The sequence below is a fragment of the Bombus bifarius genome, unplaced genomic scaffold, assembly GCF_011952205.1.
Source record: "Bombus bifarius isolate JDL3187 unplaced genomic scaffold, Bbif_JDL3187 scf7180000007977, whole genome shotgun sequence".
In the NCBI taxonomy this organism is placed as follows: domain Eukaryota; kingdom Metazoa; phylum Arthropoda; class Insecta; order Hymenoptera; family Apidae; genus Bombus; species Bombus bifarius.
Genome location: NW_022884362.1, coordinates 983,262 through 1,004,010, shown reverse-complemented (window position 1 = coordinate 1,004,010; position 20,749 = coordinate 983,262). Strand labels below are relative to the sequence as shown.

Genomic DNA, 20,749 nt, shown 5'->3' with positions numbered 1-20,749 from the left:
TGATTTCCGTTCTTCCCCGTCTTTCAAATTTTGAATCGGTTGATATTAATACGTGTCTTGCTATATTTCTTGTTTTTGCAATGAATTGCTATGTAAAAGAGTATTCTTATAGTAGCTTTTGCAAAAAAGCTAAAAGTTGTGACAATTAAATACGCTAAACTTTTATGTGTTTTATATCAATCGGAGAACATATTTATACAGATAATTTTGATACTTGACAAAAATATAACAAAATAATAGAACAGTTATTCTCTTTTCGACTTATAATTTAGAATTATAATTGTTAATACACAAAATGTTCTCAATTTATGTTATTCAAGAGTAATTACATACATTATACATTAGTATTAGCGAGCAATAGTGAATACAATAAACCCTTTGTTCTCGCATACGACCAACATTACGGAGACGAAATATACTTGATCGTTTTTTCACGCTTGTTTTCACATGTCACTCGATGCACTTACATCTCTATTATATTTATCATCAGACATTCTAACGCAATACAGTTAAGATATCTTATTGATATATTAGTCGATCAAAAATAAGAAAAACATACATAATATCACACGTCAAGTAACAAGTAACTTGTAACTAAAATTTTATGCATTGAATGAAAGTATAATACATCTTGTATGTACACAAATACGTGCAAATAACGAATTACATGTTATTAAGTTTCGCTTAGGATAAATTATTCGTTTCCATGTATTTTATTTTACAACATATTTACGATTGCTATTTTTGACATTATGTCGTTACCGCATCCTTTGCTTTAAAAATGCTTCTTCCTCGTTCACAGTAATAAATTTAATTCGATTAATTATTATTATTCACAATTCGTGACGTTCGCGTTAAAGGTCGTCGACTTTCTTCATCTGACCCATATATGACTTCTTCGTCGGAATCGTTGATCATAGAAAACGTGGGGTTGTCCTTAGTTATAGAAGAATCTAATGTCGATTGAATTAATAATACAATGATCTGCTGAAGGAATATTTTATTCTTTTAAAGATACTCACGTTGACCATATACTTGTTGATACGCCGGTGCATATACATAAGCCATCGTATATAGATAAAAATTTAGAAGACCATATAAAGCCATAAATTGCGCGGATGAACGATAATAGGTGGTGAGACGAGAGGCAAAACTGTCTTCGAAAATACCAGCTCCAAATTGTCGCGCTGTCACACAACCACAAACCAACGAAACCACAGCGGCAAGCAGTGTTAAGAAACGTAAACGAAGATCTGAGAAACAACATAGAAATGAAGAAAAACCGAAACAGAATAGAAGAAAGAGAAACAAAGGGGAAAGATAATAAATCATTTGAAATCATACCAAAATACGGCATGGATCTCAATTCGCTGTACGCTCTCAATATTAAAAGAAGAAGATATGCTATGTAAAATCCTCCTACTGTGAAGAAGAACACCTTGAAACCCTATAATCATATAGATCCTTAAGTATCAACTAAAAATGTTGCATGCCAAAGATTTAACTATCAATTATCTTGATAACTTACAAAATAATTTGATGTATCTAGAACATAATTATAAGTGGGGTCTTCTAATTCTGTACAGCGCAACCATGTTGCTAAAATAAATGCGGAACACCATAGTAAACCCACTACCAAAACTTTTGGTAAATAAAACGTAATAAGACGCCTTTCGTTCTATTAAAATGTAAGATTCATAAGTACAAACAATACCATGATTTAAATTCTGCTAGGTCATATCAATTAAAGAAATGTCATACTTGTCTTAAACCATGGTAAACACATAACCAAAACATGAGGACTGCACAAAGGAACGTCGTCTGTAAAATTGCATCTATCATACCAGGTACCCAAGAGTTCACTAAAAACGTCATTGGAAATAATGGATCTATAAAGAAAGTGAAATAAATTAGTTTCTTGAAAATGTGTAAAAACATAAGTTAATTTTTAACATCTTACTATTATACAAAATTAACAAAGGAAGGAGTATAGAGATCCATTTCTGTTCTATTGACCAATCGTGTAATTGGTACTTTCGTAGAGAATGCCCAAACCAGCACTAAAAATTGATAACATTCATATATAGCATAATGTTTCCTTTCAAGTAATATGCGAATATATATTACACAAAATTGTTCTTTACCATAACTCCAAATGCAATTAACAAAAAGATAAATCGAAACCAAATCTCGAACTCCGTAAACGCTGGATTGTAATTCTTGAACTATGAACAGGTAAGAACATTATCAAATGCGATTATTTCGATTCTGAAAAATCTTATAACACAGTCATTTTATTTCATATAGTGCTTACTGACGTAGAATGTGAGATCGCGTATGTTATAGCGTTGGTGGAAGCTCTCGAGCCCATGAAAGTGAACAGTAATAATGTAATAACTGTAATCGAGAAATCCTAGATGAGCAACTACAAGTTCTTCGCACATTTGTCTTTCACATTTTAAGTGTCTGGTTCTATAAAGAGAAAACACACAATAGTAAATATTTAACATTGTATAATCTTGTCAAACAGTGAATTGTGCTATACAGGTTCTAGACGTACCTATTATGGCCAGCTTCTGAGGACAAAACAGGTATGAGTTTATGATCAATGGTGATACCATCTATAGAGATGCTTATTTGAAAACTTTTGTCATATCTTTCATCTGTAAAATTCAAAACATATAATCTCAATTTTATTATTTCTTAAAAATTTCTTCATTTTGTAGTTGTATTACCATCATTATTAGATGTTAATAACTTTGCGATGACCCATAGCTGTTGACTGTACGTAGATAATGGTGGAGTCTTCATCATAAAAGGACCAGTAGCAACTTCACTGCCATTTACATGAGCTCTTTGTTCGCTCGTGGAAGTGATAGGAGGGCCTATATTAATAACAAATCATCATCATAAAAGGAATAACAATGACAAAAGAAAACATATTTTTATAAATTATACCTTCTACTTCTTACTTACCTGCAAGTCCAATAAATACAGCTAATCCAAAACATGCAAAAAAAGCAGCAAACACCATAACAAATTCTCTCTTATGCATAGAATATAGTCGCATTTGAACTGATCTAAAAAATAAAACCATTATTAGTAAACAATATGAACGTACATAATAATTGATAGAAACAGAGGCAAGTACCTTTCGCACCGATCATGATGATAGGCAGGTGCAATGTATTTATTAAATTCACTAAAGAGATCACTGAACTGTGAAAGTACATTTCTAACTCGAAAATTCCATCCTGCAGAAGGGAGATGATACGAGTATCCTAAGCCAGGACCGTCCATTTCTATATTAAACCTATCATATTACGTATATTTTTAAAGACACATTGTCACCTTCCTTAATGATATTTATGCGATTATATATAGAAGGGCACAATGTAATACTCGTTGTAATGTAATGTAATCTCGCGTTGTTTAATGGTAGTCTCAGAGAGGCGAATAAATAGATTTCCTTGGATCGATTCGATTATTCCAATCTTTATATCTTTTTTAATAAAACGAAGAAAACAATCTCGCATCTCAAATGACATAGACACAGACACGAAAGCCACGTGTTCGACGAAGATGTTGAAAACATATACATATGTACAATATACTTGAACAATTTAATAAATTTATTCGTATAACTAGAGTTTGTATTGGAAAAAGATATACCTAAATACTTATATATGTAAGTAAAAAGTTACTGTTACCTTCCTATTTAGTAAAGACTCTTGATAGATATTTATACAGTTTCAAGATATTTGCATGAATCGGTTTATCATGTTAGATTCCAATAATTTTGAAGAGAGCATATATGTATGTGTATAGTGTTAAGCGTTCGTAAATCTAACAATTAGATTCAAAGGATCTAATTTGATGAAGATAGTAAACAAATTCGTAACGACGTATGAAACAAAAACGGCGGACATCATGATGCGTATTATTGATTTTTACCACCGCCATGAAATAATAGAATTAGTAATTTATTATTTAAAAAGTATTTAAAATATATTTGTGATGTAGCTTATTTAAGATTTAGCATTTACTTTAAACGGGATTGTAATATTTTCATTTCAACTACTTGTAAAAAAATTAAATAATCGTCAATGAAGTGTATTACCCTTATATGTACACTTACATGTATCACTTGTGTCTAATCAGAAATGTAATCAGAAATTTAACGAAAAAAAGTATGTAATAAAAATTGTTAACTAACGCACAGTAACATCTTTCTCTTAAATATTTAATACGGTGATTTATTATTTAAAAAAGTAATATATTTACGTATATTTCGTATCGTATCAACGAGTCGTCGCTCAAAAATTGAAAATTTCATTTTCAATTTCAATTTAAATTTTTTATAATTATGTATTTTTATTAATGGTACGCAATTGAAAATATATGTACAGAGTAAATCTATTTATACATGTTATATAAAATACAAATACAAGAATAAACAGAAAGCACAATAAATTTTGTAAAAACACGATCTACAATTCTTTTAATCCCAATATTTTATTTTTGCATCCCAACCAGCTGTGGCTAATCTCGAAGGTTCATGAGGATGCCATAATACGTCGATACAAACACCATCATGTGCTTTCCATTTTTTATACAATTTTGTCGTTTTCCAATCCCATATATAACATTTTCCATCCGCATCTCCCGATACAAGGTAACTTAAAATTAGAATAAAGGAATTAAATTGTGCCATGCCAAAAGAATTTTACAGGAATTAATAACAATTTTATTACCTCATGTCAGGAGAAAAATCCAAACCGCACGCATAGCCAGCGACCATGTGTCCCGTAAATGTTTTCTTACGATTCATTTTAAATCTGTTTAATGCAGAAAATATAACAATTTTATTATCCATGCTCTGACACGCCAGCCACTTTTGATTAGGAGAGGGTGTAACTGCTGGCATAGAATGCATCGAAGGATCAGCTATGTATTTCATATCGACCGGTATATCCCATTCCCATACTCTCAGACTTTTATCGTCCGAAGTCGTTACAAATCTTCGATTTTCATCTACGAATGTTATCGTGTTTACAGCTCCCAAATGTCTGTCATATTCTTGTGTTATCTCACCGGAACGTATATCCCACTGTAAAAGGCATGCATAATTTATTATCTATGAAACTGACATTTATAAAATCCCTCAAACATCAGAATATAATGTTTATAACTTACACAGATAATCTTTTTGTCACTAGTCCCTGCTACGAATAAATGTTGCTTATCTGGATCAGGATTAAATTTCACACAGTATGGAATTTTTCTGCTTGTAAATCGACTTACGCAAGCACCAGTTTCTGTATCCCACAATTTTACATAACGGTCATATCCAGCAGACAAAAATCTTTTCCCATCATTATCAAAGCTTATGTCTCTTACAGCTTGACGATGACCATAATAAGTTCGGATACATCTTCTGTCTTTATAAACTTCCCACAACTATAATTAATACCATATAAACAACATTACAACTTGACATTTGTTTTTCATATTACTTTTCACAGAAAGTTCGAATACATACCTTCACCCTACAATCCATACTACTAGAAAGTAACAAATGCGCAGTATGTGGGAACCATCTGATCTGTGAAATACCTTTGGTATGTCCCTCCCAAGTATGAATTTGTGCTTTTGGTAAGAAACATCTGTCAGGTGGTGACTCTGACCTCAAATTCACCCCAACATCCTGTGGCGCGTGTAAAAATGATCTACCCTGATAATCCACACTATCTTTAACTAAAAAGAGTTTAATCATAATTACAAAATTTCTCTCGTTATTCAAATAATTTACATATTTAAAAGTTATCACGATAGTACTATGTAATACTGTTTTTTCTTCAAGCGGTTTTTCCTCTGTTGGTTTTCCCCTTCTGTTTCTTTTCGCTAATATTTCTTCTAATTCTGCAGCTTCTTCCTCAGTTGGTTTGATAATTCGTTTTTCATCCACATATCCACCCCATGGACCCAAGAATCCTTCAATATCTGCAGGATCATCATTTCTGTGACGTTTTCTTTTGTCAGAAGCCCTTAATGTTGTATTTTCAAATACAGTTTTACCACCAGATTCTTCAGCTGCATCTTTTGCACCAATAATTGTTTTACCCTCGTCTGCACTACCATCTACAGTCGGATCTAGTGCATATCCTATAAAATACATTTGCAAAAACCTATAATCGTATTGCAATGCATGGTTCCTTTTAAGATTTCTATCATTACGCTATTATTATTATAATACATACCGTAACTGGCAAATGTTCTTCTTTGATTTTCAAATTGAAATTCACTTATATGAGCTTTCTCTACATATCCAGAAAGCATATTTTTTACAGCACGTTGCTGTTGCGTTTTAAATGGATTTTCTGGACCAACATCCGGCGCAAAAAGTTCTTCATATTTAGGGTTGTGCATTATTTCTTTCACAGTTGAATCTACATGATTCATACATAACTCAGTTCCCTGTATTATAACGATTATAACAAGTATTAATTACTGTACTATTTAAGAGAATAATTTCAAAATTGTTTGTAATTTTAAATAATCCTTGGTTGAATCAATGCAACATAAAACTAATTTTTAACCTATGTGAATTAATGAAAAAAATTTATCAACGAATATTCACCGTTGGTATTACTTCTGGTGCAGAACAAATTTGCATATTTATAGATGCAGTCAAATTTCCTGCAGAAATAGGATTAACGACAGAAACGTTGGTAGAATCAACAATACAGTTAACCTCCCTCTTTTTAATTTCACTCTCATTTTCAGGTTCACTGTTATCATCACTACTACCATAATCTTTCAAAGCAAGCATATTGTATCGAGAAACTTTCGTGTTGTGCTATATGCTTAAAGTCAATCAGAAGCACTGTGAAACGAAACAATTGTTTACGAGGAAAAGACCAATTGTATTTTATTCGCTTTCATATTCTTGTTTGCATGCAACAATGTCAGACATATGTAAGTTAACTGGCCGATGAGATTTATGTACCACACGAAAACGTTATAAACAGTAAACACATACATATACAATACATATACACATATTATATCAACAATTTATACGAATTACTGTTGTAATAGGAAAACAATGCATAGAAAACGACCTACGAATGATATTAACTTGTTAACAAAACTCTCGGAGATGCTAACCTATATCCAGTAGAAAATGAGTAACACTGGCAGCGCTTCGTGTTTTATTCCGGATCTCAAGTCATCATATTCCGATGAAGATAACACGTTGGTGCGAAATTTGTCAGGAATGAATTTACCTGAGAAAATTCTATTCGTAATCGATACGACAAGGGAGAGAAATTGTACTCCTTTTAAACTTTCTACAGGAGCTAGCTATATGCCTCTGTTTATGATAAAACGAACTATTGAAAATTTTATTTACATTAAATCTATCATTCAACATAGTCATGAATATGCATTAATGATTTTGAATTCTCACAGCTCTCAATGGATATGCGATTTTACCAATAACACCAACAGCATTGTTAATCACTTGAATCTTATTAATGATGATCTTCTAGAAGAAGATAAAAAATCATACGATTTTGGGCAAATGTTTGATGAAATACAACGAAACTTACCTCTACCAACAAAAGAACATGACACAGCTGTTCCAGCATTTGTTGTCAGAGTAATTTTAGTGTATTCACGCTCCAACAGTGTACCAAAATTTCATATTGATAAAAAACCTTTAGATACTCTTACAAGAAATCCATATTTTTTTATAGATGTATTGTATGTACATGAACCACCTTGCTCAGAAAATTTATGCGAAGAAGTTTATTCTGAAATAGCAAAATTGGATACAACAAATTTTTCATACATATTAGAAGTAGGAAGGAACGCAGCAAAATTGCATGACAGTATGGCTAAACTACTGGCACATCCCCTACAAAGGCCACCTCAAAAAGATGTATGTTATGCAATTTGTCCATCTCCTGGTTCTCAAGAAACATGTAATAATATTTAACTGTATAACTTCTGTCTTCTGAAAATTGTTAAAAGGAACATTAATGTATGTTTAAAAAATATAATCATTGACAATACATGCAATAAATAAAGCTTTGAAGCTTAAGAAACCTCTTGTACTCCTGATATTGTTACATGCTATATATACGCGATCAATATAAGCTTTTTGTTCATCGTTTTTTTGTTGATCACGTCATAAATTCTTTTTCCTTACATTGATAAAATTCAAAAATGATGTTAAAGTAGCTTACATGTGAATTTACATACATACATACATTTGTAATACGTCGACTATGTTTACACATAAAAACTTTTCAACGGATTGTCACGCACGAAATATTACGACAAGGGATGGATAAAACAACATTTTTTGATTTATCATAAATTTTATATCAAACTTTATAATCATTTACAAAACAATGTAACATAACATGAGAATATTCATCAACCATTCGCTCGCACGTATTATTAAATGTAAAAACAAGAAGTAAGTTAGCTACATACTTACTACAAGTAATGTTTCTCTGCAATTAACAGTATTTAATCTTTAATAGATATGCTTATAATATTTATATCACAGCGTAGAAATACTCAATAAATAGAACTACTTACAATTGAAAGTAGATTAGAACACAAATGGACGTTTCTCCTGTTTAACATTTCCTTTTTGTTACAGTACTAAGTAATAAAATACGTATAATGTGTATTCAACTTCATTTAATATCGCAGTTTGCATTTAATAATACAGGTTGTCCTTTTTAACTGGAACCAGTGTGATATCATATAAAGAACTGAAGATATATATATATATATATATATACATATATGAATGTTGTTACAAATCTTTGGTTTGATTTGAAAGAGGATTGATTATGTGTCATATAAATAAATAGCTTTTCTGTAAGTGAAGTAATTCCTTTAAATGAAACGCTATATTTATGTATGTGACAATATTTACTGAAACGAATGAAACGATATGCAATTGCCGTTGACAATGAACGTGAAATATCTTTAAAAAGAGATACATACGATTCATGGGGAATAGTTACCTATATCAGATAATGCATTTTAATGTATGTACTTTGTAATATATTATCTCGATATCAGATTATTCTTGTAAGGACAGTTCTTTAATGTCTTCAGCTTGTTATACGATATTCTACCGTTTTCCGTTAAAACATATACCCTGCATATCAAATATTACTTGGTAACACGATTGTTTGGTGACTTCAAATAACCAAGTGAAGTTAACATCTCACATGAGAGAATGTTACATATCACTTGTGTATCACTTATTTAGCTGTAATGGGAAGATTAATACAGTATATATATATTTACAAACGACCTCCGTTTTTACACAATCTTATAGACTACAGCGATAAAAGAAGAACAAGAAATCAAGAAATACGGAATAACTGAGATGCTAGCCGAAGATGAGATATGTAACGTTTTTAGAATTTGCGGTAACACCTTTATGTATTGCTGTATACTGTTTTCAGTCATTTTATCCAGTGTCGTGCTTGAATTTTCTATTACGGAATTTTCCGCAGTGTTTAATAAAATGTTGGCGGCATTTGATTTAAATCGTATATCTTCAGGTTGCCAATTACCGCACAAAGGAAAATTATTTGGTACTGGCAACATATCTTTGTGTTCACCAACTTTAAAAATCAAGGACATTCCGACTTCCGCGTGAAACTCAATGTGACAGTGAAACAACCAATAGCCTAAAATTGATAAAAATGACCATAATATAAAATTTGTAAAGATATCGAACGAACGTATAGTATACTGTGCTCTGATTATCTGTCAGAAATACCTGGGTTGTTCGCATGAAATCGTACAATGGTATAACCACCATCCGGCACTGTTACAGTGTCTTTTAACGGAGCACGGTCAAGATTTCGTTGTATCGCTCCCTTTTTATCCAATGCTTTTATTTGGTCAACGGTGACGTTTTTGCCGACTCTCTGCATTGCAATCACGCGAAATTGATAGCCATGAAGGTGGAATGGATGATTCGCGTCATAAGCAAAACCTAAAAAATAAATAATGAAAAATCAAGCAATTTCAATCGTGTGATTTTTATGGATAGATAATATAAAATAATTTCCAAACCTTCATCCACTAAAACTACTTCCACCACACTACCAAGATCTACTCGGAGCACGTGAGTGCAAGCACAATAATCTTGCACACAATGTTTAACAGTACTCGCATTACAAAATTGATCTGAATCAATGAAATCTCTTTGAGATAACAAAGGCATGGAAGGTAATTTCATTGATATATGGTTTAATTGAGGAGTGAGTACTCGCTTTGTATCCTTTACTAGAAATTGCATCAAGCAGACAAGAAATTTATCAAATGTTACTTACATATATGTCTTATGTTATACATATACATATATTGTATATCTATTACATCTTTGGTCAATATGGGCGGTATTACCTTGATTAAATCCATAAAGGTTGCTCCTATGAAAATGAGGATTATCTTTTTTGTAAAAGTCATAGGACACATAAAATTGATAATCAGGAGGTGCAGTATTAGATTTGTCATTTTTGTCCATAGCTTTTAACAGTGGTATACTGATACTTTTATCAGTTTCTGTACCCTCGTTTAAAGCATTTACTCGCTGAAAGAAAAAGACATTTGTTATATGCATATCTTATTGCATTTCACATGTCTACATTCGTATAAATATAGATATATGATAAATTGAAAAATTCGAGCAGAGTACACATAAACACACCTGACCCATAGAATCGTTGGATTCGCGTTCGTACGCAACCACACCCTTTGGATCTTTCTTGGCCGCACCTTCGTATCGTAATATAGCAACCTGATGGGCTTTGGTAAATCTTTCGTCACAATCCATTAATCCGCGAAGTCGTATCCAATAGTTGTCCACGTTTTGATCAGTTTCAATGACAAAGTCGAATCTTTCGCCAGCGTAGCTTATCAAAGATCCCGCTAGAATTATAAATTCTGCGTTAAGAAATCCCTTTCCTTATCATTTTCTTTCTCCCTCTTTTTTGCTTCCTTTTATACTTGTACGTACCTTCGACAGGTTCGATATCACGTCCATCTGAACTAATTACACGTATAGTATGATTGTCGATTGATAATTCGATCGGGCAATTAAGAAATTCGGCGTTGATAAGCCTAAATCTGTATCTAGCATTCTGTAAATGTAAATGTAAATTAAAAGAGACGTGATAACTGTAAATCTCCAGCAGAAATTATTTGTTTATCTGCCTGTTTAAGGTTACCTGTTTAACGGTAAATGTTGCAGTTGGCATTATAGCAGATATATTCTTTCCGTGTCGATTAACTACGAAACGACCTAAACCATTAACCAATATATTGGGTGGTTTATTATCTCCTCCTGCATGATGATGACTTAAAAATTTATCAATTCCTAATTCGTGAGTCCAATCTGAGATCAGGATAGTATGTTCGTCGATATCGTACAAGATTTTATGCCAATTCACTTTCGGTGGTGTACGTACGATTAATGCACCGTATACTCCGTCACCTCGTTGGAAGCCTAAAAATTCGGATTTTCATTAAAAACGGTTGACCGATTTGCCAAACAAACGAGAAATGGAACGTTTAATTGATAATGCTCTCGCACCTAAATGAGAATGCCAAAAATGCGTGCCTGCTTCTGTGGCAATGTAATCATAACGAAAAGTTGAACCTGGCGAAATCGGACATTGAGATACGTAGGGTACACCATCCATGTACGGCGTTTTAACATGATGTTGACCATGCCAATGCATTGTCGTACTCTCAGAATGCAATAAATTTATTACATCGACTATTATCCTGTCACCTTGGCACACCTACGACGGAGTAGATAATTTACTCATTAATAAATAAATAGATTCTAATTTAGCTATGTCTACTACGTATGTAACTACGTATGTATATGAATATCAGTTAGAGTTAGGATATTACGGAGTAGGAATTTTCTTCGAATATGCCAATATCCGTAACTAAATATGAATTTAAATCATTTCTATCAGGGAATGGTTACATATGTTATATATGTATGTTATATACCATGTCGTTGAACATTGTAAAGACTATAGATTATATATAGATCAATACATGTACTTTTGTGATAATTAATAACAATAAATAACAAAGTAAACCAATTATTAGAACACGTATACACGGTTGTCATCGGGAGAGAAAAAGAAAAGGAAGACCAAAGTGATTAAAAAAATCAATTTTGATTTTTAGTATTTTACACGTCCCAGTATCAGTTTCAATCGACGGATTTATAACACGCGTTATTCGGTTGTATATCGTACATACATACCTCGATAGGCGGCCCAGGCATTTGTCGGTTTATTACTAAAATCGATCTTTGAATACCGTCTGCCGGAATACAATGTTCACGAAAGCAATCCGTGACATTGAATGGGCAATCGTAGCACGCTTTGCTCATTGTATAATAAGCTTCTAATCTAAAGACGTAACGACATTCCATCGGTGGATCATCGTCTTTGCAATTTCGCCGACAAGGATGTTTCGTCCAGTCTAATTCATCCGCTATCTCCGGGTCAATGTCTCCGAATTCAAAATCATTGTGCAACGTTATAATAGTTTCTAAAGAAATAAAGGATTATCCAATAATAAAAATTGTACTAGTACTTTCAAGTAGAAAGGTATTCGTGGTTCGTTAATCGATAGACGTATAAAAAAATGTTTTTAAAAATTGAAAAAAAGAAATTAATAATTTCTTAAAAAAAGAACGAACTCATTTTTTTATAACCTTTGTTTCTAGACCAATAATGAAAATTTAAACAACACGTTTTGAAGATTTATTTTTTGGCAGTTATATACATGGTGAAAATTTCATTGAAATTGATTAACGCTGTTATGAGGTACAAACATGTACAAGTAAAAAAAAAAATGGTAAAAATGGTGGTTTTTCATGACTTTCGGCTTAAAATCGAAAGATTCTTACATCTTTCGATGCCTATCGCTTATTTCCGTATCAATTGATTTCGATAAAATTTTCAACATGTATATGTATAACGGGCATAAATCTTCAAACCATGTTGTTTAAAATTTTATTATAGGACCAGATAAAAAAGTTATAAAAAATAAACTTTACTTTTCTCTTCGTGATTCCAATTGACTGCAATTTCTTCGAAATCTTTTTTATACATCATCTAGTAAAGTAATCCGTCTAACCTCTCGGAAAAAAAAAACACCAAATAGTTTGGTTCAATTTTGAAAAAGTTATTCTATTTTAAAGTATATACTGTATATGCTGTAGAAAATTAGAACTCTTCCCTGTTTGCGTGGAAATCGATGCGCATAACTAATGTCAACTAATTGACTTCTTTTATGATGTATGTATTTGTTTTCACTTACCCGAAAGAAAGCAGCGAAGCAGTAAAAAAAGCTCTATCAAAAATAATGTCACTTTTTGATGCGTCATCTTCGGCACGATCTGCGAATTTACAGAGTTGCCCGATATTACGGGCATACGAAATGAATATTCGCACGATTTACAATTGTCCGATAGTGTTGCACTTTACCGGCAAAAGAAATTGCACAAACATCGCGAACAGACAGTGCATTCAATATTGAGATTGACAACGAACGAATAGAGGGAACAAATGCAATACATTTCACTTTATCTTATCTAATCTAAATATCATAAGTGTTTTAAATTTCGACAAACCAAATAGTTAACAAGGAATGATTTCGTATCACGCATATTATGTACGCAAAGTGGATACCAGTTTTAGATGTTTAATAGCAAAGTAACAACAATTTGATCGGACAAATGACAATCTGTATTGTTAATTGTTAATGTCTTGTTAATTTTTGATAATCTGCATAATAAATCATATACTTTAAAATCTCAAAATCAATATATGTATGTAAAATGTAGACACACACATATACCGCATTATATAAGGTTGTTGTCGGTACTTTCCGATCGTTTTTTATACATTTCGATATCCATATGCACTTCTTACATGAAAAAGCATAAACTTACGTCAAACAGTATTCCCTTCAAGCTGCTGATCAAATGTGATTATCCGACAATTTGTCTTTACGATTGACCGAGAATAGCCGTCAACGAATCTTTTTCTTTTAATGTTTCGTTGCAACAATATGCGGACATAATATTATGTGTCGTTTATCGCATAGAAAAAGGGAGAAAGAAAGAGAAATAGAAAGAAAAAGAAAGCAAAGCATAAGTTTAATGATCTAACAGATCTAACAGTTTTACGATAACGTCGATCTCCTATTCGCGTCTGCTCGTCTCAATACGTATGCGGCTGTGTAAAATCAACGGTGTTTTAAGAAAGACTGGATGAATGCAGCGATGCTCGTTTCTCTATACAAGGATTTCCTGGAGGTCACGCGTACCCCACGATTTACCAACGGTCCTCTTACTTTACCCGATTAACGTGTGTCTACATCACGATGTAGACGTCAACGGTTTCGTGTTATTTCCTCTTGTAATTGTTCTTCCCCTGTGAGGAAACATCGTGGGAATTTCCATCGATATTCTTGAAAGAAATATTCTGGCGTATCGATGATACATTATCGAGTAAACTTCCCTTCTTGATGTACCTACAGTGCTATACAATGCTGCTGTAAATCAAGTTTAAGTACGAATGGATGAACAGAATATTCATGAAACAGATAATTCTTAATGATATTTGCTGTGATATTATAATCAGATTACGTAACTGTATTGTTTTATCGTATTAAAATGATAACGAAGCCCATTTATCTGACACTCCAAAAATGATCTTGTTCATCAGATGAAATAAAGCCAGATTGCCCCGGAAAGAACTGTATACGTACTAAACTGCATTTTTCTATATATGCAAATGAAGTAGAGAATAAACACTTTGAAGAATTCGCTTACTTGTTTATTACTTAGTATGTTACTTGTAGTAGTTAGTTACTTGTATGTTACAACTAGTAATATATATATGTAATTAGTAACGGAATTGTTATTTGAATTTTTATGAGAAAACTAAACGACAAAGATTCTCTGTGAAGCGAATGCGTTTCAAAGTGATTTTTTTTTAAATCTGCGAGTTTCTCAATAAATATGAATGAAAAAAAAACGAAATTTAAAAATTTGACAAATTTTTAGATAGAAAATGATTCGCGCTTATCATAAAATCGCCCTTGATACATAAGACAACACGATAAAAGATTTCATTTTACAGTCAAAATAAGGATCACTTTCTATACCTATACATACATAATTGCTCATATCACACTGCACATATCGCACAACAATTTAAGATAACGAGTGTCTTTTTACATGAAAGACTGCAACGTATAACCTGAAGTATCAATCGTTGAACGATTTAATCATCATTCGTTTTTAACATACCTACATAGCGAAACTTTAGAGTTGAGTATGAATTTTTTCGAAGAATCTGGCGATCGAACGCGGACATGCGTCACGGTTTTCCCATCAAAATTACACGTGACATACATATACATATGCATAAATGTATAAAATCGTTTATCCCTTCTCAACCTTTATCGCATATAAATAGAAATAACAATGATTTAGTAACGGCGACGATGACGATCGACTTAAATGACAATGACAGTTATAATTTTTATGAAAAATTTCTCACGTAATGTCCAATTCCAAGTATGGATACATATAAATAGATATATAATACAGCTAAAGATACAATCGATATGCTTATGGAACGGCAACATTAATAATCGTATAAAGGAAATATTAATGGATATTTCTATGATTAGATCGACGCAAGATGATTTTTCCTACGAACGTTTAAACGTTTTTGTTTGGACAAAAGCAGGAATTGAAATTGAAACGCGACGACAATATCAGGTACTCATAATCAAAATGTAAAACATTTGAGCATTTTTATTACGCAATTATTACATTTCTCGAAAAATGAGCTCGAAAGAAGGTCGAACATTACAAACATGTAATGAATAAAGTATATACATATGTATATAATGATTTCGTTGGAAGCATCGTAAAGGAAAGCATCGGAAAGGAATTTGTTGCCTCAACCAGAAAATGAGACCAAGTGACTACAAAATTATGTTGAGGATCAAACGCGATTTTGACGTGGTCGTTTCCTTTTATCGTTCCACGCGAAAATTTCAAGAAAATTCGATGATATCGAATACATGCATTTACCGCGTAATGTCGTCGTTGATCATCACCGGCATAGATCAGTTTAGTCAATCTAGACTATAGATTCTGGATTATTATCATTGTTTTAAGGTAGAGAAATATAGTATAATTAACTTTGTTTTAGTTTTATTAATATTTACAATGAAGACAAAGAAGAAGAAAAAAGAGAAGAGAAAGTTTACGCAAGAACGTTGACCTTCGTGTAATAACGGTGATGTCGATAAAGTGACTACGCAATAGCAGGTGTATCGTGCGTAATCCACAAGGACGTTTTCCTCGATCATTCTTAATACGTTCTCATTTTAAATTCCATCATTTAAGATGCGCATATGTATACGAGACTTTCTTATTTCAGAATAAGGAAATAAATCTATAAAAGAACAACCATCATGCGATTATTTCAATTCCACTCGTAATTTGTACTATAAGAAAAATTGTATTACATATATAACTATTTGATAACCGATGCATACATAAATATATGTGTATACCATGTAGGATCTTATTTATAGAGTACGTCAACCAACGTCTACGGTAACGCAACTCGTTTTTACGAATTTTACGATTCTCATACGCTACAATTAATCGCGTTGTATTACGTGCCGCTCGTCAGAAAACGCTGTAAATGTTTTAGCGGAATTGATCAAGGGATAACTGACATAACCTTTTTAGGTACATGCATACATATGCGAAACGCGATAGTCACGATAAGCATTCATTTCTAAGGGATTTTCTTTAAAATGACCGAATTTATACAAGGAACGTGTTTGTTAATGTGTCCAGACAAAGAACGTTGGATGTAAGTTATACGTGTGCCAATTATATTCTATCATGTATTCGATCATACACGATTGCGAAATCAAAACAAATCTTGACGAAAATTTTCTTGTAAATTGTTGTTTATAATTTATACATCAATATCTTTTTGTGGTAGTTTAACGGTGACTATCTCTCTTACATCCGTTTACTTTTCTATTGTTGATAAAAATTTTTGCATTAAATAGATGTAAATTATATTTGAATGAACAATTTATGATACTACATAATTTTTCATTTTATCACAAATAAAGGTTATCATTTCATTTCATTTCATTTCATTTCATTTCATTTTGAATGCTTGAAAGAAAAGACTTAATTAATTATAAAGAATCGTACACAATTATTTTATTTTCATCGTATACAAATGTGAATACAAATTTAAATTATGCTAAGAATAAATCTTTAATAATTCGTAACACAACATACTTATAGTAGAGAAAAGGAGGGTTTACTACACAAGTTTGAGATCAATGAAACTACGAAGGGAGCAAAATTGCCGAAGGCAGATCCAGCAAAAACGATAAAATGCTTTAGCCGTCCAGCAGCAGGATTAGATATGACAGATATGAAACAATTACGTCCAGCACCAGTCTTATTATCAACGATTCGATATTTGTTTACCAAGTATTTACTCATACGAGTGAAAGCAAGTTAAATAAATTTATGGACATCAATGTACATATACATACGTATGTAAATTCATTTCAGGATAGCTACGCGAAACGATGTTGATTGGGTAGTAGTATATGATTTTATCTTTGATCGTATCAGATCCATCAGGCAAGATGCTGCAATTCAAAGGATAGATGCCCCAACGAACATTCGGTTGTTGGAATCCATAGTTCGATTTTTGGTTTATTCTGAGCAGAGGTACGATATATCGTATTTTTTAATGTAAATGTGGAGATTGTACAGTGTTAACAGTAGTAGAATGGATGCGGAGGAACAATTGCAGATTATGCGAGCGAAGTATTTCCGAATTTAATGCAAAAATCAATGAGCAACACCTCGCCGAATGTATAATGCGTTTGTTAAACTTATACGACGAGTTTGAAGATAAAAAAAATTCTCTGGAACTTAATAGCGATATGAAAAAATTAATGTTAAACGATGATCGTCCACAAATGGAAGCATTATACATTCTTTTACACATGGGTAACACGGAAGCTTTGATGAGAGGATTACAACTTCCTCCCGATTTACGGTACGAACAAAACAGAATAAATGATATATGTTCACAATTCATATGTTCAAATACAAATACATATTTCATGTCTGAACAATGATTCTCGTCGCTATTTATCATTTTTTGTAGAAAATCTCCAAATGTACAATTATCCATAAAAATATCATTCGCTTGGTATTTAAAAAATTATGTGCGCGTCTGTTCTTTAATTCCACAACTTCCTCCGTTACTTATTTGCGCAGCCATGACGGGCATACAAAAATTAAGAAGGTATGCATATACGTCCAAATTTCGACAGGCAAAATTTCCATTAACGTGCGATTGTAAAATGTTACAGGATGGCATTGAAAATCATGAGCTCAGGATACAACAATAAAGTTTTCACGTTTCCAGGACTTAAATTGCAACAACTTTTACTATATAAAGATATAGATAAAATTCGAGCAGATTGTGAGCTGTTGGGTCTTATATTCGTCAATCAAAATATTTTATTTCAAAAAGCGAATTTCAAAGATGAAGTCCAACTGGTAAGCAGAAGAAATTGATGAGGTATTATAATCTCTAGTAAGAATGGAAAAAGCCATTATCATTTGCTATTTCAGACACATCCAGAGATGTATTACACAGATCAATCCTTACACAGTGTTTTACCAAGTGTTTTACTTGAATCTATGTAATAAATGTATAAAAGGTATAATGATAATTTATATTGTTACATCCTCGTCGCTTCATTTTATCAGGGATTAATAAATGTATCAAACTAATAGTGAAGAATCTCTATTAATCCCTAATAAATCTAGTATCTCGTTGTAAAATAGTTGTTTGGACGTTCATATGCATACAATTTGCTTAAAATCATACTGAATCCATAAAACAGTTTACTCAAACTCTACAAAAAATCAATATTCACTGAGAATCACTAGATGAGCTACTTGAAGAGTCTGTGGACATAACTTCAACATCTTCTGTTTCCTGCTTATGAGTATTCATGGCAACGCTTCCTTGTCCACTCACAGACATGTGAATTTCACCCGACGAATGCCATGCAAATTGATTAGCTTGCGATACAGGTGGTTCTGAAATAATCATTATTCCATTCGGAACGAAATGAGTTTAAGTGTACCAGTATATGTATATGCAAACATATACACAAAGTAAATTCCTACAAACGTACCACCTACTGGATGTCCAGGTCTATGCAAATCTGATGATATTCCAGGATGAGTACCTGGCATCTGACCATTTAAAGGAAGATCACTTAACCTTCCAAGATAACCTAATCTCATTTCAATATCTGTAACAATACATATAATTTTCATGACTTACAAAGAAATGATAGGAATGCAACAAATAAATAATATACCAGTAGGATAAGGTCTTCTAGGGTCCCCTTGTTGCCAGGTAAGTGGAGCACATATAGCATTTGACGCACTTATTCTATGTGCATATTTAATTAATTCTTCAGATGGTACAGGTCTCTTATTAGCGCGGGCAATGGATTGTAATTTTTGTTTAGCTTGATAAATTGCAGTGGCTAAAATTTGTTCTGCCTCTTTTAATTGTCGCTGCAATTGTTGAATATCTTGGTCTTGTCTCTCAACTTCGGCTTTTAAAGCTTCCATTTTCAGGTTAATTTTTGCTTGCTCGGCCGCTCGTTTTAGAATTGCTTTCAATTCGTTGTCCTTAGCAATTAACAATTCTGTTAGTTGAGAGTGTTCTTCGTTTGACAGTTTCAATGGTTTTTGAACTATCGTATTTTCTATCATTTCTCTAGGATAATAAAAACGGCAATAAAAGGACAAAATTAAACACAATTTATTGAAACATGTTTATTTTAAATATTTGTAGCAAATTTAAATCGTACTTCGCTATCAACTCGATGTCATCGACGATAGACAATAGAACCTCTTTCGTACTTTTACTGGTCGATGTCATGACGTTCTACACTGTCAATGATCGAAATCATTCGATTCGAAAGATGCCTACAAAATTGTCTACTCGAAAAGTGATCCTTATACCATAAACATCTTTCTAAACTTTGAATTATTAATCTCACTAGTTTAACACCATATTAACTTTACATTCTTCTTTCCTTTTTGTGTTAAAACACAAATTACAATACTTAGTAGGAGCGACGCTACGATCGCCTAATCACAGCTCCACACCGCGGTATAATATATAAGGCGTTTCGACGCTCTGATGATTAGTGATTATTTCCTGTTAGTTCTCTGGTATCCATTACATTGCATCAAATTAGAAAAGATATGGAGGTGTGATAAAATAACAAATAGCAAAATATGAATATATGGTGAAATATGAATATGAATATGAATATGAATATATGAATATGAATATATGAATATATGATTGATAAAATAGAGAGCTTTCTTAACTTAAAGTTGGTGCGGTGTGCTTCTTTGGCTTGAAGTTGGTATAGAGTAGCTCTGAAGTCTACTACAAATGCAGCCACTTTAAGGTTCTGTATTATTAACATCATTAATGCACACACGTACATGCCTTTCTGACAATGATGTCTCTAGCGACAGTCAGAGGAA

The 20,749-nt window shown here is 32.4% G+C and overlaps 6 protein-coding genes and 2 long non-coding RNA genes across 14 annotated transcripts; 4 read left to right on the top strand and 4 right to left on the bottom strand.

Moving 5' to 3' along the window:
• Positions 1-34: 34 nt before the first annotated feature.
• Positions 35-11,964, top strand: LOC117204123. The gene is made up of 3 exons (XR_004487020.1): positions 35-508; positions 3,883-3,885; positions 11,954-11,964. It is a non-coding gene; the product is annotated as an uncharacterized LOC117204123 (long non-coding RNA).
• LOC117204112 (transmembrane protein 181) lies at positions 297-3,992 on the bottom strand. 2 transcript variants are annotated; one of them, XM_033441171.1, is made up of 13 exons: positions 3,711-3,992; positions 3,152-3,313; positions 2,977-3,080; positions 2,736-2,885; positions 2,561-2,663; positions 2,319-2,472; positions 2,145-2,225; positions 1,961-2,060; positions 1,762-1,889; positions 1,529-1,678; positions 1,345-1,447; positions 1,023-1,253; positions 297-953 (listed from the first exon to the last, which is right to left on the bottom strand). In XM_033441171.1, the coding sequence occupies exons 2-13, from the start codon at positions 3,298-3,300 to the stop codon at positions 820-822; spliced, it is 1,587 nt and encodes a 528-aa protein (XP_033297062.1). In that variant the 5' UTR covers positions 3,301-3,313; positions 3,711-3,992; the 3' UTR covers positions 297-819. The 2 variants fall into 2 exon arrangements, with proteins under 2 accessions (XP_033297062.1, XP_033297063.1); XM_033441172.1 differs by having other exon boundaries at positions 747-953; positions 3,152-3,254; positions 3,711-3,991.
• LOC117204122 lies at positions 1,938-2,510 on the top strand. Its single transcript, XR_004487019.1, has 2 exons — positions 1,938-2,235; positions 2,308-2,510. It is a non-coding gene; the product is annotated as an uncharacterized LOC117204122 (long non-coding RNA).
• LOC117204111 (pre-mRNA-processing factor 17) lies at positions 4,392-6,935 on the bottom strand. Its single transcript, XM_033441170.1, has 7 exons — positions 6,641-6,935; positions 6,261-6,477; positions 5,839-6,165; positions 5,543-5,757; positions 5,197-5,460; positions 4,755-5,110; positions 4,392-4,679 (listed from the first exon to the last, which is right to left on the bottom strand). The coding sequence occupies exons 1-7, from the start codon at positions 6,830-6,832 to the stop codon at positions 4,502-4,504; spliced, it is 1,749 nt and encodes a 582-aa protein (XP_033297061.1). The 5' UTR covers positions 6,833-6,935; the 3' UTR covers positions 4,392-4,501.
• Positions 7,136-8,722, top strand: LOC117204115 (BRISC and BRCA1-A complex member 1-like). 3 transcript variants are annotated; one of them, XR_004487018.1, is made up of 3 exons: positions 7,136-8,047; positions 8,323-8,488; positions 8,678-8,722. XR_004487018.1 is itself a non-coding variant. In XM_033441180.1 (2 exons), exon 1 carries the CDS (start codon positions 7,187-7,189, stop codon positions 8,000-8,002), a length of 816 nt encoding a protein of 271 aa, XP_033297071.1. In that variant the 5' UTR covers positions 7,136-7,186; the 3' UTR covers positions 8,003-8,045; positions 8,216-8,704. The 3 variants fall into 3 exon arrangements, 2 of the variants coding, with proteins under 2 accessions (XP_033297071.1, XP_033297072.1); XM_033441180.1 differs by having other exon boundaries at positions 7,136-8,045; positions 8,216-8,704; XM_033441181.1 differs by having other exon boundaries at positions 8,323-8,704.
• Positions 8,394-13,528, bottom strand: LOC117204109 (laccase-1-like). Its single transcript, XM_033441159.1, has 10 exons — positions 13,399-13,528; positions 12,335-12,624; positions 11,642-11,852; positions 11,277-11,554; positions 11,066-11,189; positions 10,757-10,977; positions 10,453-10,639; positions 10,120-10,332; positions 9,821-10,039; positions 8,394-9,728 (listed from the first exon to the last, which is right to left on the bottom strand). Exons 1-10 carry the CDS (start codon positions 13,511-13,513, stop codon positions 9,355-9,357), a joined length of 2,232 nt encoding a protein of 743 aa, XP_033297050.1. The 5' UTR covers positions 13,514-13,528; the 3' UTR covers positions 8,394-9,354.
• A 2,761-nt stretch (positions 13,529-16,289) lies between these two features.
• Positions 16,290-18,893, top strand: LOC117204114 (SAC3 domain-containing protein 1). Of its 4 annotated transcripts, none has more exons than XM_033441177.1 (7): positions 16,290-16,432; positions 17,441-17,632; positions 17,717-17,878; positions 17,964-18,212; positions 18,324-18,464; positions 18,532-18,721; positions 18,797-18,893. In XM_033441177.1, the coding sequence occupies exons 2-7, from the start codon at positions 17,565-17,567 to the stop codon at positions 18,869-18,871; spliced, it is 885 nt and encodes a 294-aa protein (XP_033297068.1). In that variant the 5' UTR covers positions 16,290-16,432; positions 17,441-17,564; the 3' UTR covers positions 18,872-18,893. The 4 variants fall into 4 exon arrangements, with proteins under 4 accessions (XP_033297068.1, XP_033297069.1, XP_033297067.1 ...); XM_033441178.1 differs by having other exon boundaries at positions 16,299-16,439; XM_033441176.1 differs by lacking the exon at positions 16,290-16,432 and adding an exon at positions 16,708-16,988 and having other exon boundaries at positions 17,444-17,632.
• Positions 18,894-19,055: 162 nt separating this feature from the next.
• Positions 19,056-20,200, bottom strand: LOC117204116 (mediator of RNA polymerase II transcription subunit 4). Its single transcript, XM_033441182.1, has 4 exons — positions 20,059-20,200; positions 19,558-19,964; positions 19,369-19,488; positions 19,056-19,270 (listed from the first exon to the last, which is right to left on the bottom strand). The coding sequence occupies exons 1-4, from the start codon at positions 20,127-20,129 to the stop codon at positions 19,101-19,103; spliced, it is 768 nt and encodes a 255-aa protein (XP_033297073.1). The 5' UTR covers positions 20,130-20,200; the 3' UTR covers positions 19,056-19,100.
• Between the last annotated feature and the right edge of the window lie 549 nt (positions 20,201-20,749).